The sequence below is a fragment of the Boleophthalmus pectinirostris genome, unplaced genomic scaffold, assembly GCF_026225935.1.
Source record: "Boleophthalmus pectinirostris isolate CB_2022bp ecotype Guang Dong unplaced genomic scaffold, ASM2622593v1 HiC_scaffold_2, whole genome shotgun sequence".
Classification (NCBI taxonomy): Eukaryota; Metazoa; Chordata; class Actinopteri; order Gobiiformes; family Gobiidae; genus Boleophthalmus; species Boleophthalmus pectinirostris.
In genome coordinates this window covers 24,622,739-24,638,712 of record NW_026571152.1, presented here as the reverse complement: position 1 = coordinate 24,638,712, position 15,974 = coordinate 24,622,739, and the positions used below count along the sequence as shown (strand labels likewise).

The 15,974-nt window shown below is 41.9% G+C and overlaps 1 protein-coding gene across 1 annotated transcript in view; it reads left to right on the top strand.

Moving 5' to 3' along the window:
* Window positions 1-15,974, top strand: part of syt9b (synaptotagmin IXb) — a 47,087-nt gene continuing 31,113 nt past the window's right edge. The window contains exon 1 of the mRNA XM_055155958.1: window positions 1-148. Coding sequence (XP_055011933.1) covers window positions 1-148 — 148 coding nt within the window. The remainder of the gene's footprint in view (window positions 149-15,974) is intronic.

Genomic DNA, 15,974 nt, shown 5'->3' with positions numbered 1-15,974 from the left:
ATGCCTGCAGAACGAGAGGATGAGATTTGTCGAAAGGCGCTGGAGCTGCTGTCCGAGCTGTGCTCCCGGGGAGAAGTCCAGGACGAGCACTGCCTGGACTTCATCTATTACTTCCGGGACCTGGCCAGACCCCGCTACACGGACTCAGGTAACGCTCACAGTGAGCCACATGGGATTGCAAAGTCAATCAAGTGAAAATAAATAGTATAGTGATGAGAGAGATAAGATATGTATTGATGTCCTCATTCCAGTGGTCCTGAGGAAGTGGCAGCAAACGAAGTGTTTAAAATGTGCGTAAAAGTTTGACAATCTGTGGAATTATGACCTTTTTACTTAACCTGCACTCTGGAGATAACCATAACAGGATAGGAATCAATTCGTCACCACTTCAACATACTATTTTCATGTAACATGTTGCGTATGTTTTATAGGAGTAGCCTGTCCTAAAATGACAACGTATTGTGCATCTATTGTGCATTTCAACATTGAAACATTTCAGTCACAATGCTTTTTACTGGGTTGACATTCTAGGCTTCATGGAACCTAAATTAATGAACAGATTTTTCTATGAATAAATTAAATGCGTGTATTTTAAGAACTTCATTAAGGTTTAATCCCACAGAAACTCATTTTTGTACTTCACCTTTTATTTATAAAAAAAAGACTAAAACCTAGTTCTCCATTAAAAAAAAAAAAAAAAAAAAAAAAAGGCCTAATTTTTAGACTTGTGTGCCAAAGCTGTAAATGTTGAATGGATTTCAAAATATTTTACCATATATTGTATTGTATGTGTAGGTTATATGGAGTAGAGTAATAGCTGTGTATAATTAGAGATTCTTATGAAAACAAAATGACTCCAAACTTTATTTTTGAAATTCAGATGAGTTCTCCCCATGCTTACCATTTATAAAACCCCTCAAATTACACACATAAGCAACATCTAATTGAAATATATAGGCTAAATACCAAGCAACACTGCAATACAACAATACCCAACAAAAATAACTTGAACAATATGGTCTCATTACTACGGTTGAATTAAGACACCTGTTCCACAATGGGCTTTGGGAAAAGAATAACCCGTTTCCCAGTTCATATGTGCTGAGAAGGGACTGTGAACTTGGTGCTTGCATGTATTAGCACGGTCTGGCTGCACAAAGGCTCTGGGACCTGTGTCTTGTTCAGTGTGTGTGTGTCATAATTAATTAAATAATTTTAAAACATCCATGTAGTGCAAAGAAACTGTACACACGATAAATATTGACCCCCAAAGATATTGTTGCATTTGCCATAAATTAAACGATAAGTCGATTTAGTAATTATCATGACAGGCCTAGAGAGAGAGAGAGAGAGAGAGAGAGAGGGAGCTTGATTTGGGCCTGCCTCTTCCGTTAGCAGAAGTGAAACAAGGCCACACCCTGTACTCTATCAGCCATTATAGCTCGCTGTGCAAAGGGTGATCTCAAGCAATTACAAAGGAGCTGAGATCATGGGATGCTTGCTGGGCTTTCAATGGTTATAACGACAATATAATGACCATATAATAGACCTTTTGTGTATATTTCTTTATTGACATACGTTTGGAACAAGGAAAAGTCTGAAAGAAAATGAAAAGAAAACATAGGTCCACTGTGGTCTCCAAACATGAATGTATGGTTAAAAAAAGATACAAAAAGTTGAGCCAGGTGCAAGTGAAAAGGAACTTATTACTAGCATATTAAAATTACTTTTTCACATCACATTAGTCCCATTAATCTAAACCTATCCTTACAGTTTTCCTGTCCTGTCCTTTTTTTCCCATAGACTTTCTAAAAAAATGTATTAGGAGTTAGGACATTAGTTATTACCGCTACGCCTATCACGGTAATTACTTCATGGACTTATCATTCAGTATATGAAAGAGTATATTTTGGGGTCAGTATTTGTAGTGTGTAATTTTTCTTTGCACTACTGGAAAATTTGTGGTTTTACAATATAATTTAAGACATAAAAGGTTGAGTTAATAACTTCTATGACTCATTAAACTTCTATGACTCATGATTTATTAACAATAGTATAGTTATATAATAGTATTTGTGTCTTAAATCTGCTCTTGAGTTATTGTGTCATTGACATAAATTAGCTTCAATGTTATTTATCATCTACAGTATACTTCAGTAATATATACTACTTAAAAATGTGTTATTGTGACAGGCTTAGTTATCACATAGCTGGCTTGCCTCCATCATGCTTTTTCAGTACGTCTATGGGAAAAATTAATGGGAAATGTAGTTTGGAGTGGGCGGGACTGCACTTGTCATACATCCAGACTCCCCTATGTCTCTGTGTGTTTACATGTAGTGGTATGCGTGTCTTAATTGTAGTCGTCACTGGGTTAGAGCTTTTATACACGTTACAGTGCATTATGAAACATGTATGATGAAGAGGATCTCGGAGCATCCAGATTAGTTCCCCTGAGGAGCTGTGACCCACTTGCTTTTGTATCAGACTTCCTCACACAGTGCACACACAAACACGCCTCTCCGTGCAAACTGAGAGGTGAACCACCGGAGTTATTTCATGTACGCCAAATATTCAATCATCCATCCCGCTCAAACCCATTCACTTCATCTTGCACTTGAAAGCAGGTCAGCTAGTAATAAAAAAAACACAATAGCACCAAAAGAGTACTCTGAGGCACACCTTTGATCAATTATACATAGATTCAGACTCACTGAGATACATTACAATTAAAGCACTTATTCAGAAGGCTAGGCTGAATAATGACTCCTGCTAGGAACAAAAGAGCATTTTGTCTGAAAGCTTTAGGTTAAAGAAAAATACAAACAAAAGGCAGCTGTAAACATACAGAAATTAAAGGTCATCTCTTTAATAGTCAATGTACCATAAACAAGCTAGCGAATGTAGGAACTCCTTATTTATCATCACTGTATATGAACTGCTAGGTTTCAGATGGCATCACAGTTACGGCTGGGTATCATTAAGAAGTTGCCTATACGATACATACCTCAATACATAGGCCACAATACGATACATATCTCGATACAGTGCACTTTCGATTCAATATAATATATGTCAAATCAATTCAATACCGTTCAATAAAAAATAAAGGCTAAATCCTGGCTGTGATACTAAAAGTCTTTGTTAAACCACTTCTCGTGTAAAGTAAATATGAAACAAAGCCATTTTAATCATCAAAAGAGTAAAAATGTCAAATGTGTCGCATAAACAAGCAACAAAATTGTAGTGCTATAACAAAATAATTGAGTAAAAAATACCAAAAAAATACTCTTGGCGATATATCTATACAGCAGCCCATGATATTGGGATTGTATCATCACATTAAGCGATACGATATATCGATATTTCAATATTTTTGCACACCCCTAATCACAATATTCTATAAGCCAGGAATATTTCAAGGTGCATTTTGTAACCGTCGAATGTTTTTTTTTCCAGAGAGCTGTTATTACATTGTCTGGAATCATAGTATGGTATTAATCCTACCTTCTACATGGAGACCAAACCAGACCAAGTTACAGGTCAGATCTGTGGAGAGGCAACCACACTCATAGTCAGAACATATGTTTTTTCTAGGTATTTTTGAGCTTTAAAACCACCTGTATTTGAGTAAATGTAAGGTATAGCTGTTTAATGTCATACTGTGGAACATTTCAGACAAAGGAATGACATAGCCATAGAAACAAGCAGGTGATGGACCCCAGACCAAAAAGTTACATAGTACACCTTTAATACTGAGTGGGGGTTGCTAAAATTAATATTATTAAAATGCTGATTTTTGTTGTAAAGCAGTGAGTTTCTGGCTCTGGTCACCAATAGAAATGATCAGGTTCAGCATTTGTGCATTTACATTTTAGATATTTCATGACAAAGTACACTGTAATCAATAAGGAAAACTGTCCCTGGCCCCCATCTGGGAGTATGACCCCATCACATTCTAGATTCAGAAAACCACTATAGTTTGTGTTTACATAACATCATAACATTATATTACTGCCCATAGTTTAACTTTGAGCTGGAGGACAGGTTTCTGTAGTTGAATTTGCTGTTTGAATTAGTTGTACAATTGCAGATTTTTTTATCTGGTTAATGGATAATATCTCACTTTTTCTTTTGAGAAGTTTCAACAATTATAGATTATATGTTGTATGATTGGATATTTCAAACAGTGAATCTTCCATTATAGAGTTGCCTTTTTATGTTGATATGCCTGTCACAGTAACAAAATTTGATGCATGGTATATTCATTGTCTCCCGATCATTCATGTTATTAGGTTCTTGTTTCAGACCAAGAGTTGGTTTTCATACCTGACAGTTTCGACTGCTCACTAGCGGTCTTCCTCAGAGTGGTCATGTGATGTTGCTGTGACATGTCTGGTCAGCTGATTTATACAGGTTTTGGTGCTGTTTTCCTACCGGTGGGGCAGGACGACAGCGCCATCTGCAGTCCGACTTCCTCAGGCCAGTATCCCAGGTGTGTGAGAGTAAAAAAGCCCCCTTGTCCCAGTTTATAGTCCCATGGGCACATTTCCGTATTTCAATTGCCTCTTTAAGTATGATATATTGTTACAGATAAATATTGGGATAAACGATAATATTGAAACTAGGGCCTGACTGATATGGATTTTTTTGCAGCTAATATGAAACCGATAAAACAGGAGTTGGAGGTGCCGATAGCCGATGTGAAAGCTGATATATTTAGTGATGTCAAAATTCACTGTAAATCTTCAATTGATTATAAAACTAAGGTTTTATAACACATTTTAAATTGGGTTTGTTTAGGGTACATTAATTGCTATTTTGCCTCTTTAGAGTCATATTTAAAGACAGTAGGCAGGCCTAATGACATTTCTGCTTTTCACTTTTCCCAAAAAATTGTACACATGATAAACATTGAGCCCCAAAATATATTTTTCCAGCTTTCATATATTCATATACCTCGATATTGTAATTACTGTTATACTATAGCTTATATATATACTCGAGGTTATTCCATGAACTTTATAACCACTGTTGCTAACTTGTGCCTGAGCAGATTGGATCCTAGACTTTCAGCTACACTCTTGTGTTCTAAATGCTATGTGCAAGTTAACCAAGTTTGTTTTTGGTGACTCCGGGCTACGGCTTGTTTGATTGTGTCTGTTAGACTTATAACGAGAAAAGCTCTCTTATAATACTATTAGGGAGTGCAACTGTGTCCACTTTTTAAAAAAGAACTACATGTAACTTTACTGTTTTAGGAAATGTGCTGTTTCTGTCCTCAGCATTATCAGGGACACTGGTTCACTTAAAACATGCAAAATCATTATTGTCACGCTTAATGGTTTTAGGGTTAGAATTAGGGTTAGAATTATTTTTACTTATTAGTTTGAATCTCCATTATCTCTGTTTCTCTATTTTTTAATGAGCACTTTTCCAGACAAAGTCACTTTATAATTTTGTACTTTATTCATTCATTCCACACCCAGTAAGCCACAACTGCCCTGAGGTAGTTGTGAGGCTCCTAATCTTCACCATCAACCCCCCTAACTACCACACTCACTCACCACTTTCATACGCAATTTTATGCAATGTGGGTGAAGTGTCTTGCCTAAGGACACAATGACAGTTTTTGCCATTAGTGAACCACTGTGGTCTTCTCAGCGGTCTCCCATCCAAGTGCTAACCAGGCCCAGGCTTGTTTAGCTTTGTTTAGCTCTGATGAAATTAGGTTTGGCCACATATTATGGGTTACAGGACCTAAAAAGACAAGAATCCTCCTTTATTGTCGTATAGTACTGTTTTGTATAAAATGATATTGAGCTGAAGTCGAAACAGCAAAAACAAAGCGCTTGTGGTCCCGAGATGTGGGACTGATTAAATGCTAAAGGAAATAGGTTAGTTTTTATTGCACCCGTGATTGCTTTTTGAGGTACCGTTGCCAGGCGACGTAACATTATTGGATATTTGGTTTAGAAATCTTTAAGCCTCTGGTGCTATTCTCAAATGAGCCTAATAAAGCTAATGGATCCTTAGCTGTCTGTTCTCCTATTTACTGCATTTTGTCTCATGTTCCAGCTGTTATTTAATCACATCATGTTTCATTTGAACCTCTTCTCTTGCATCTTTTCTAAATCTGTTTTACAGCTACACTTGAACAAGCTGGAAAATTAGAGACATTGACTGACTGATTGACTGATAGATGGAGTGCTGTTTATCAATATTTAATTTCCCAGGACCGCTAATTGTCAACCACTAAGACCCTACTAACATTTAACTTTACTCTTTACCTCTTTAAACTGCAAATCAGTTGAAGTGTATGAAATCTCTTTAAATGTAAGATTGATTGATAGTTGATTTTTTATTCATATGTTGAAGTGGTAGTTCTGAAGTTAACAGCTACTTTTTTACCTTGTTGTGTAGAGATTGGCTAGCCTGATTCATCAGCCGGTTTCACTTCGTGGAAACTGTCTGACCTCACAGCATTAGAATCATTCGCTCAACGGTAGGCGGGTACTTTTTTAAATTTAACCAATCGCTGCTATTTGGTTGTGATGTATGTAATGCGCCGCTAACGGGACTAACTGGTATATTAAGCTTTTCCCAAATCCTGTAGGAAGAAGGGCAATAACGTCTTTCCCCTTGATAAAATTCACCAAACATTCACTTTGTTCTGGCTTTAAATCCTCGATCTTGGGATTCGTTGCCAACATAGAACTTGCACTTCCGGGGTTTTTGCAAACCGTCTAGTGTATTCTGATTCCTGACCTAGTTGCTGGAGAGGAATTAAATTGAGCGGAGGCACTAGGTGGTGCCATCCTGGCTAGAGATAGGCAATTCCAGGTTTGAAAGTTGTTGGAATAGAGTTTTCTCTGTTTCAGTGAAGAACTCCTTTTAAAAGCAGAGTTTGTGTGTTACACATGTGAATGAAACAAAACACAACTCCAGGTATGTTTTAGTGAGTTATAACATAGATCCTCCTTGAACCGTCACCTTATCGTGGTGGAGGGGTTTGAGTGCCCGAATGATCCCAGGAGCTATGTTGTCGGGGGCTTCATGCCCCTGGTAGGGTCACCCAAGGCAAACAGGTCCGGGGGGATGGGTCAGACGAAGAACGGTTCAGAAGCCCCTATGATGAGTACACCAACAAGGCCAGTTACGTCGCCCGGATTGGCGTCACCGGGGCCTCACCCTGGAGCCAGGCCTGGGGTGGGTGCTCGCCAGCGAGCGCCTGGTGGCCGAGCCTCCCCCCACGGGGCTCGGCCGGGCTCAGCCCAAAGGAGCGACGTGGGGCCGTCCTCACGTGTGCCCACCACCCGCAGGAGGATCCATATGGGGCCGGTGCAGAGAGATCTGGGCAGCAGTCGACGACGGGGGCCTCGGCGACCAGATCTCCGGACATGGAGACTAGCTCTGGGGACATGGAATGTCACCTCGCTGGGGGGGAAGGAGCCTGAGCTTGTGCGGGAGGTTGAGCGTTACCGACTAGATATAGTCGGCCTCACCTCCACGCACAGTTTGGGCTCTGGAACCCAACTCCTTGAGAGGGGCTGGACTCTCCATTTCTCTGGCGTTGGCCGCGGGGAGCGGCGGCGGGCTGGTGTGGGCCTGCTCATTGCCCCACAGCTCAGTCGCTGTGTGTTGGAGTTCACCCCGGTGAACGAGAGGGTCGCGTCCCTGCGCCTTCGGGTCGGGGACAGGTCTCTCACTGTGGTGTCGGCCTACGGGCCGAACAGCAGTGGGCCTTCTTGGAGTCCTTGGGAGGGGTACTAGACAGTGCACCGACCGGGGACTCCGTTGTTCTCCTGGGGGACTTCAACGCCCACGTGGGCAACGACAGTGACACTTGGAGAGGGGTGATTGGGAGGAACGGCCTCCCCGATCTGAACCCGAGCGGTGTTTTGTTATTGGACTTCTGTGCTAGTCACAGTTTGTCCATAACGAACACCATGTTCGAGCACAAGGGTGCCCATAAGTGCACGTGGCACCAGGACACCCTAGGCCGGAGGTCGATGATCGACTTTGTCGTCGTGTCATCTGATCTCCGGCCGCGTGTCTTGGACACTCGGGTGAAGAGAGGGGCTGAGCTGTCAACTGATCACCACCTGGTTGTGAGTTGGGTTCGCTGGCGGAGGAGGAAGCCAGAAAGACTTGGCAGGCCCAAGCGTGTAGTGAGGGTCTGTTGGGAACGTCTGGCGGAGCCCTCTGTCAGAGGGACCTTCAACTCGCACCTCCGGGAGGACTTCTCCCGGATTCCGGGGGAGGCCAGAGAGATATGGAGTCCGAGTGGGCTTCATTCTCGGCCTCTATTGTCAATGCAGCTGCTCGGAGCTGTGGGCGTAAGGTCTGTGGTGCCTGTCGCGGCGGCAACCCCAGAACCCGGTGGTGGACACCGGAAGTAAGGGATGCTGTCAAGCTGAAGAAGGAGTCCTATCGGGCCTTGCTGGCTCGGGGGACTCCTGAAGCAGCTTACGGGTACCGGCGGGCCAAGCGTGCTGCAGCCCGTGTGGTCGCGGAGGCAAAAACTCGGAGCTGGGAGGAGTTCGGGGAGGCCATGGAGAAGGACTATCGGACGGCCTCAAAGAGATTCTGGCAAACCGTCCGGCGCCTCAGGAGGGGAAAGCAGTTCTTCACCAACACTGTTTACAGTGCGGGGGGAGAGCTGCTGACCTCGACTGGGGACGTTGTCCGGCGGTGGAAGGAATACTTTGAGGATCTCCTCAATCCCACCGTCACATCCTCCGAGGAGGAGGCCGAGGCTGGGGACTCGGAGGCGGACTCATCCATCACCCTGGCCGAAGTCACTGAGGTGGTTGGCAAGCTCCTTGGTGGCAAGGCTCCGGGGTTGGATGAGATCCGTCCTGAGTACCTGAAGTCTCTGGATGTTGTGGGGCTGTCTTGGCTGACACGCCTCTTCAACATCGCGTGGCGGTCGGGGACAGTACCTCTGGACTGGCAAACCGGGGGTGGTGGTCCCTCTGTATAAGAAGGGGGACCGGAGGGTGTGTTCCAACTATAGGGGGATCACACTTCTCAGCCTTCCCGGTAAGGTCTATGCCAGGGTACTGGAGAGGAGAATCCGGCCGATAGTCGAACCTCGGATTCAGGAGGAGCAGTGTGGTTTTCGTCCTGGCCGTGGAACACTGGACCAGCTCTACACTCTCCATCGGGTGCTCGAGGGTTCATGGGAGTTTGCCCAACCAGTCCACATGTGTTTTGTGGATCTGGAGAAGGCATTTGACCGTGTCCCTCGTGGTGTCCTGTGGGGGGTGCTCTGGGAGTATGGGGTCCGGGGCCCTTTGCTAAGGGCTGTCCGGTCCCTGTATGACCGGAGCAGGAGCTGTGTTCGTATTGCCGGCAGTAAGTCAGACCTGTTCCCGGTGCATGTTGGACTCCGCCAGGGCTGCCCTTTGTCACCGGTTCTGTTCATTGTATTTATGGACAGAATTTCTAGGCGCAGTCAGGGGCCGGAGGGGGTCCGGTTCGGGGACCACAGGATTTCATCTCTGCTGTTTGCGGACGATGTTGTTCTGTTGGCTTCATCGAGCCAGGACCTGCAGTGTGCACTGGGGCGGTTTGCAGCCGAGTGTGAAGCGGCTGGGATGAAGATCAGCTCTTCCAAGTCCGAGGCCATGGTTCTCGACCGGAAAAAGGTGGCTTGCCCTCTCCGAGTGGGTGGAGAGTCTTTGCCTCAAGTGGAGGAGTTCAAGTATCTCGGGGTCTTGTTCACGAGTGAGGGAAGGACGGAACGTGAGATTGACAGGCGGATCGGTGCAGCTTCGGCAGTGATGCGGTCGCTGTATCGGACCGTTGTGGTGAAGAGGGAGCTGAGTCGAAAGGCGAAGCTCTCGATTTACCGGTCAGTCTTCGTTCCTACTCTCACCTATGGTCATGAGCTCTGGGTAGTGACCGAAAGGACGAGATCGCGGATACAAGCGCTCGAAATGAGTTTCCTCCGCAGGGTGGCTGGGCGCTCCCTTAGAGATAGGGTGAGGAGCTCAGTCACACGGGAGGAGCTCGGAGTAGAGCCGCTGCTCCTCCACGTCGAGAGGAGCCAGTTGAGGTGGCTCGGGCATCTGTTCCGGATGCCTCCTGGGCGCCTCCCTCGGGAGGTGTTCCGGGCATGTCCCGCCGGGAGGAGGCCCCGGAGAAGACCCAGGACACGCTGGAGGGACTATGTCTCTCGGCTGGCCTGGGAACGCCTCGGGGTCCCCCCGGAGGAGCTGGAGGACGTGTCTGGGGTGAAGGAAGTCTGGGAGTCCCTGCTTAGGCTGCTCCCCCCGCGACCCGGCCCCGGATAAGCGGATGAAAATGGATGGATGGATGGATGGATAACATAGATCAGAAAATAGCATAATATGGCTTGTTTAATAATAGGCCTAGTGTTTCTTTTTTTTACTCAAATGTTAAAGTAATTTCTGAAATTTTTCTGACAAAAATACCCTCAAAAAGAAGTGACACCACGACCTCTTTGCCTTTTCAGATTTTGGTAACCATTTTCCATTCACGCTTGCCTGTGTTTTGTTGAACTGTTTCCCAGATTGTAATTCCCAGACTTCCTGTTAGCCTCTCTTCCCCCTGGCCTTTCACCTTGCCTATTGTCTCCTATTGACGCGTTGGAGCTGGCTGCTGCAGAGTATTGAACTGTAGTTGACGATGGCTCCCCGGAGAGTGGCTTGCCTTCTACAGTGAGGGTCTAATGAGATGCCTGGAGTCCTGGGCACACTTTCACACGATAAATTGATCATGATTATAAGCTTTCTCAGGCTAATCTTTTTATATATAATTCTATTAGCTCAGAAGGTCACAGCAAAGATCTTTACAGGAATGCGCCCGTAGAGATATGCACTTCAGGTGTACAATTATTTTCAGACTAATGAGTGAACTTGTGTTTTAGTGGATGTGGCATGAGAAAAAAAGATGGAATTTCAGATTTTTGAAAGTTCTCATATGAGTTGTGTTTTGTTTCATTCAGGAAGTGCTCCACTATGTTTTTAAACACCATGCACCTTCACTAGAATATTTTTTGATAATTTCAGCCATGGAATCGCCCATCTCTACTGAACTAAAGAAAGAAGGTAGCTGTTAACTTGAAAACTATCTCTTCATGACATCACAAGGTGGAACTGATTATTTTAAGCTTTGGAGATGTGATAATAAACATTTTTTAAAACATGTGGGAATGAAACAAAACACAAATCCAGGTATGTTTTTGAGGAGGTAACAACATTTTAACATGACTTAAAGCTCACAAGGGTCAAATAATTCACTAATTGCCAATGTTTAGAATTTTAAAGTTTCTCCTTTATTTATTCAAAATAATTACTGCCAATTAATTGCACAAAGAATTGAGTTTTACATCAGATGCCCTTCCTTTTACAACCTGATACATACTGTAATAGGATTGGGGTGAGGGACATGCATTACCCACCCACAAAGATGTATCTAAAAGTCCCAAAAAAGTTATTTTTTTCATGACAAATCTTTTTTATAGCTAAAATTGAACTTTATAAGAGTGGAACAACGCACAATGTTCACAAGATGAGACTAGACACAAGCTTCGGTACACGAGAAGGAGACTAGACAAGATTTTGACATATTTTCATAACAAATAACTCCAGTTGAAATTTTTGGCCTTGCAATTTTCTGTTTATTTTGTTTAATATTTTAGCACTGCTTTTTGGAAAAACAGTTTCTCAAAAGGTGTAACTCTGTCCAGTGCAAATGTGCATGCAGTCTTTCGGCATGAGATCTTGTCCCATCTGTACCATTTATTTTTAGTTGGGCTTATAGACTGTATAAAGAAGAGGATTAAGGGAGTGTGATGTCACTAATAGTGTTCAGCTCCAGTCAAATGAAGCTGGCAGTTATAGGGGCAAATTTGGATTAGGAACCAGGACCAGGACCATGTAGTGAGTTTTAAAGGGAAAGTTCAGAATTTTAGACAAAGGACCTCATTTCTTCATGAGCCAGAGTGTAGGAAATGTGTGGAGACACTTTTTAAAATATTCCATCCAGCCCTTGTATTTGCAGAGATCGCTGGTGCTAGGCTAGCGCATGTCAATGGCCATAGTTAGCCTGCCACAAAAACAGTCTTACCCACTCCACAAAGCACCCAAAACAAATCTATTATTATACCAACCTGCTGATGTGAATGTCTGTATCAATAGAATAATTTACAAGTAAAACCAACCTTACATTTGAAGGATTTATATCTGAGCAGCAACAGTGAGTTCTACTTCCTGATAGAAAGCTTGGCAGTGGCGGACTGATATATGAGAAAATAGTCCCTCAACATGCGGCAATTCATCCAATGCAAGGTTAGTTTTATTACAAACATTATTCTATCAACACAGACATTTACATCGATAGTCTGGTGTAATAATAGATTTGCTTCGAGTGTTTAGTGGAGTGGGTAAGACTGTTTTCTGTGGCAGGCTAACTATGGCCATTGACATGCACTAGCCTAGCACCAGCGATCTCTGCAAATACAAGGACTGGATATAATATTTTAAAAAGTGTCTCCACACATCTTCAACACTGGCTAACTAGGAAATGAGGCCCTATGTCCAAAATTCTGAACTGTCCCTTTAATGCGAACATTTTAAGATCAAAATGACAAGTGTCAATGCAGCAGCTACTGTACATAGAGAGGGGTGACAATTTCCAATGTAAATTCAGTTGGAGTCAGAGTAGATGGAGCCAGAAGTGGCCCCATGCTCACGTCCTATTTGGAACATGGCGGTTAGTGGGTTAGCTATGTCCATATATATACAATGTATGGTTGGGCTGCATTTTTACAGAGTTACTGGACATTTTTGCTTAGTAGTTTTTCTCCAACTTTTCTGCAAACTATTTTCTTTCCTATAGCACCATTAATGATCCTGATTCGATATAATTGTACATCATTAGTCGTCATTGTTCAAAACTAGGTTGAGAATACACATGTTTCACTTTGTACTACTTCCTCTATTTGAGTGGAGCTGCTAATTGCTGGTTATTATGTGTGTAGGTGTGATGGGTGCCAAGGGGTAGGAGCATCTCTGTTAGTGCAGGTAAATTATGATGCTGGCTGTAGGACTGAGATGTGATGGGCCCATAATGGCTGTCCCAAGACCCCAGGCATTCCCTACTGTCAAATTACACAAACACAGTAATAGTACCACAGTAATAGGCTGGAACAATTCAGTAAATAAGTACATTCTTATTGTTGATTTAGAAATAGATCATTTTCCCTTCAAATTTGCCCAGTGTTTCTTATTACCTTCTTAAATTAGGTTTATGTATATGCCTATGTTTAAATCTATATATCATAATAACAACAACTCTGATTTAGACAAACTTTATTGATCCACAAGAGAAATGACTTGGTCACAATTAGCTCACATATCACAATAAATATAATAACAAAGAGCAACACTATAAATGGTAATAAAAAAATTAGAAATAAGTAGCAAAAATAGCAAGAGACTGGTGTCAAATAAGGAATACGTAAAAAATAAAACATAAATATATAGTAATATGGAAATAAAGTACAAATATAGTAATACAACCCTGCAATAGAACAGTAAAGTCAACAATAGCTCATTTTTAACTGACTCTAACTAACTCTTATTAAAGAAAGAAAGTGAATTCATATTGTTCATGCAGTAGTGTTGAAATGCAATACAGTAAAGAAGACCAGACTGAGTTAAGGTCTCATTATAAAATTTGAGTATTTATCCTGCCAAGCATTATTAGTCTCTTCAGCAAAGATATTATAGGGCTGAGTGGAGTATGTTCAGTAGAAGTCCTGGTGGTGATTATTATTTTTTAGTTTTTTTTTGTTTTTTTTTTCCTATTGTGAAGTTTTACATAACAAAAACCAAAATAGACAAAAAAAATCCCACACCCCACGTCTCCACACTCCACAATCACACAGAACTAGACAAAAAACACACTGGGGAAACTGATGGTGATCTTAATATGAATAAAATGTATTTTAACTTTGCAGAATTTGCATTTTCAGAATTTTCCGAGCTTGTTGGAAGTGCTAACATTGATGCTTCCCATTCAACAGCTTGGTGCAGCATTTGGCTGCAGTGTTTTCTCGGAATCCAAATGGGAGATTTTTTTTTTCTGGCCTTGGTGAAATAGTGAAAGAGTGTTGTGTAAGAAAAACTATTGACCTTCTATGAAACTGGAGTCAAGCTGCACAATGAAGGAGAATGGTGCTGTCAAAGAAACATGTTTTTAATTTTACTCTACTAAGAATTCTGTCAATAATCTGCAATACAAGAAGGCCAAAAAGAAAAGCAAACTGTTGTTCTGACTTACTTGGCTGATCTGTGGAAATTGGCAACCTTAATGTTTTTATACTTTTTTAATTAAAGTTGCGTTGTGTCACTTTTCTGGTGAAAGGGTCAGTTAAATGATTTTCTTCAAGGAGGTGTTATTGCTTTATCTTTAATGTTTCAAAATATGGCATTAAACATTTCTATCATCATGGAGACTAAAACAAACTAGGTTACAGGTCAGTGTTTGTCTAGGTGTTTTTGAGCAGTAAAACCACCTGTAATTGAATAAATGTAAGGTAGAGCTGTTTAATGCCATATTGTAGAACATGCCAGGCAGAGCAATGGCATCTCCATAGAAACAAGCAGGTGATGGACTCCCAACCAAAACCTTACATAGTGCACATTTAAAGCTGAGGTACCAGAAATAATGCTTATCTCTTATTTACTGAGCTGTAATTTAAGCATGATTAGAGTTACAGGATTTTACCTAAATCCTGTTATTTTGAAGTAGCAGAGATTTTGTGTTGAGTAAATTTCGAGGAGCTAACAAAGCTACAGACACCATGCACTTTCACATCTTTTACAGTATAAACAAGGGACTTCTTTCACTCCATTCTCATAGTTGTTGCGTCTGAGGTTGGACAGTCAGGCTGTGCAGTGCGCTATTGTAATCTTCTGACCAGGAGCCTGCTGTTGGTTTACACAACATCAAACCTCATCAAAAGGAGATTTAGACCAGGATCAATGAAAGCTTGCATCTGTGTAACGCTCACTTTGGGCTCTTAGGCTTGATCTGCTTAGGGCTGCTGGGTTTCTTCAGTAATCCATCGGACAAAAGAAACCTGATGGATCAGATCTGTCGATGCAGTTTGCTGCTGTGAGTGTAGTGTCTTCTTTGTCTTCAACCATGGTCTCCCAAGGTTTTTCAGAGATATGGGTAAACCTTATACTGATTGAATACACTGGTGTGCCTGATGTGTGTGTAATGCTGTGTGTCTTCATTTTAATGTTTTGAATGGTGGAGATCCCTTCTGCAAACAAATGTAGCCTCAGGTGCAAATAAAAAAACCTTGAACCTTGAATAAATCTGCGAAAACATATTATTAAATGTGGGAGGTCTCCTGATGTTAAAGAGGGGGTATTACTCTTCTGTGGAGTATTAATTGTTAACACGTATTTAGATCAGCATGGTACCTTATTATTGTTCGCCGAAAGCAACATATTAAAATGTTTAATTGGGTTCAGTTTTGTCCCCTTTCTCCTTACCTCCCCTCTCACTCCCCCTTCAGAGTGCCATTATAACACAATCAGCACTCATTCTGCTAATGATACTACTGTGAATGGTTTATGAAATATTGTTATTTATCATGTTTTTGTATATTTATGATAAATGGATGTGCAGGAGCATGGGCAGAGCCTTGTACAAAAGGTGTGAGCTTATACGGCTAGTCCTAAGGGTTTGAATAGTACTTGCAAGATAACTCAAAGCATGACAGATAAAACCACAGCATGTTTCTGATGAGGGTATAATGGTAGAAAGCTCCAAAAAATCATCACAAGAACAAGTGTACAAGTACAATTTAAATAAAGGAAGCAAAAAATGTAAAGATAAGTAGTGGTCTTTTTAATCAAGTGATGTGGTAAAGATGAGGATTCAAATTTCCTGTAGAATACAAAGTTGAAAAAACTGAGGTACTC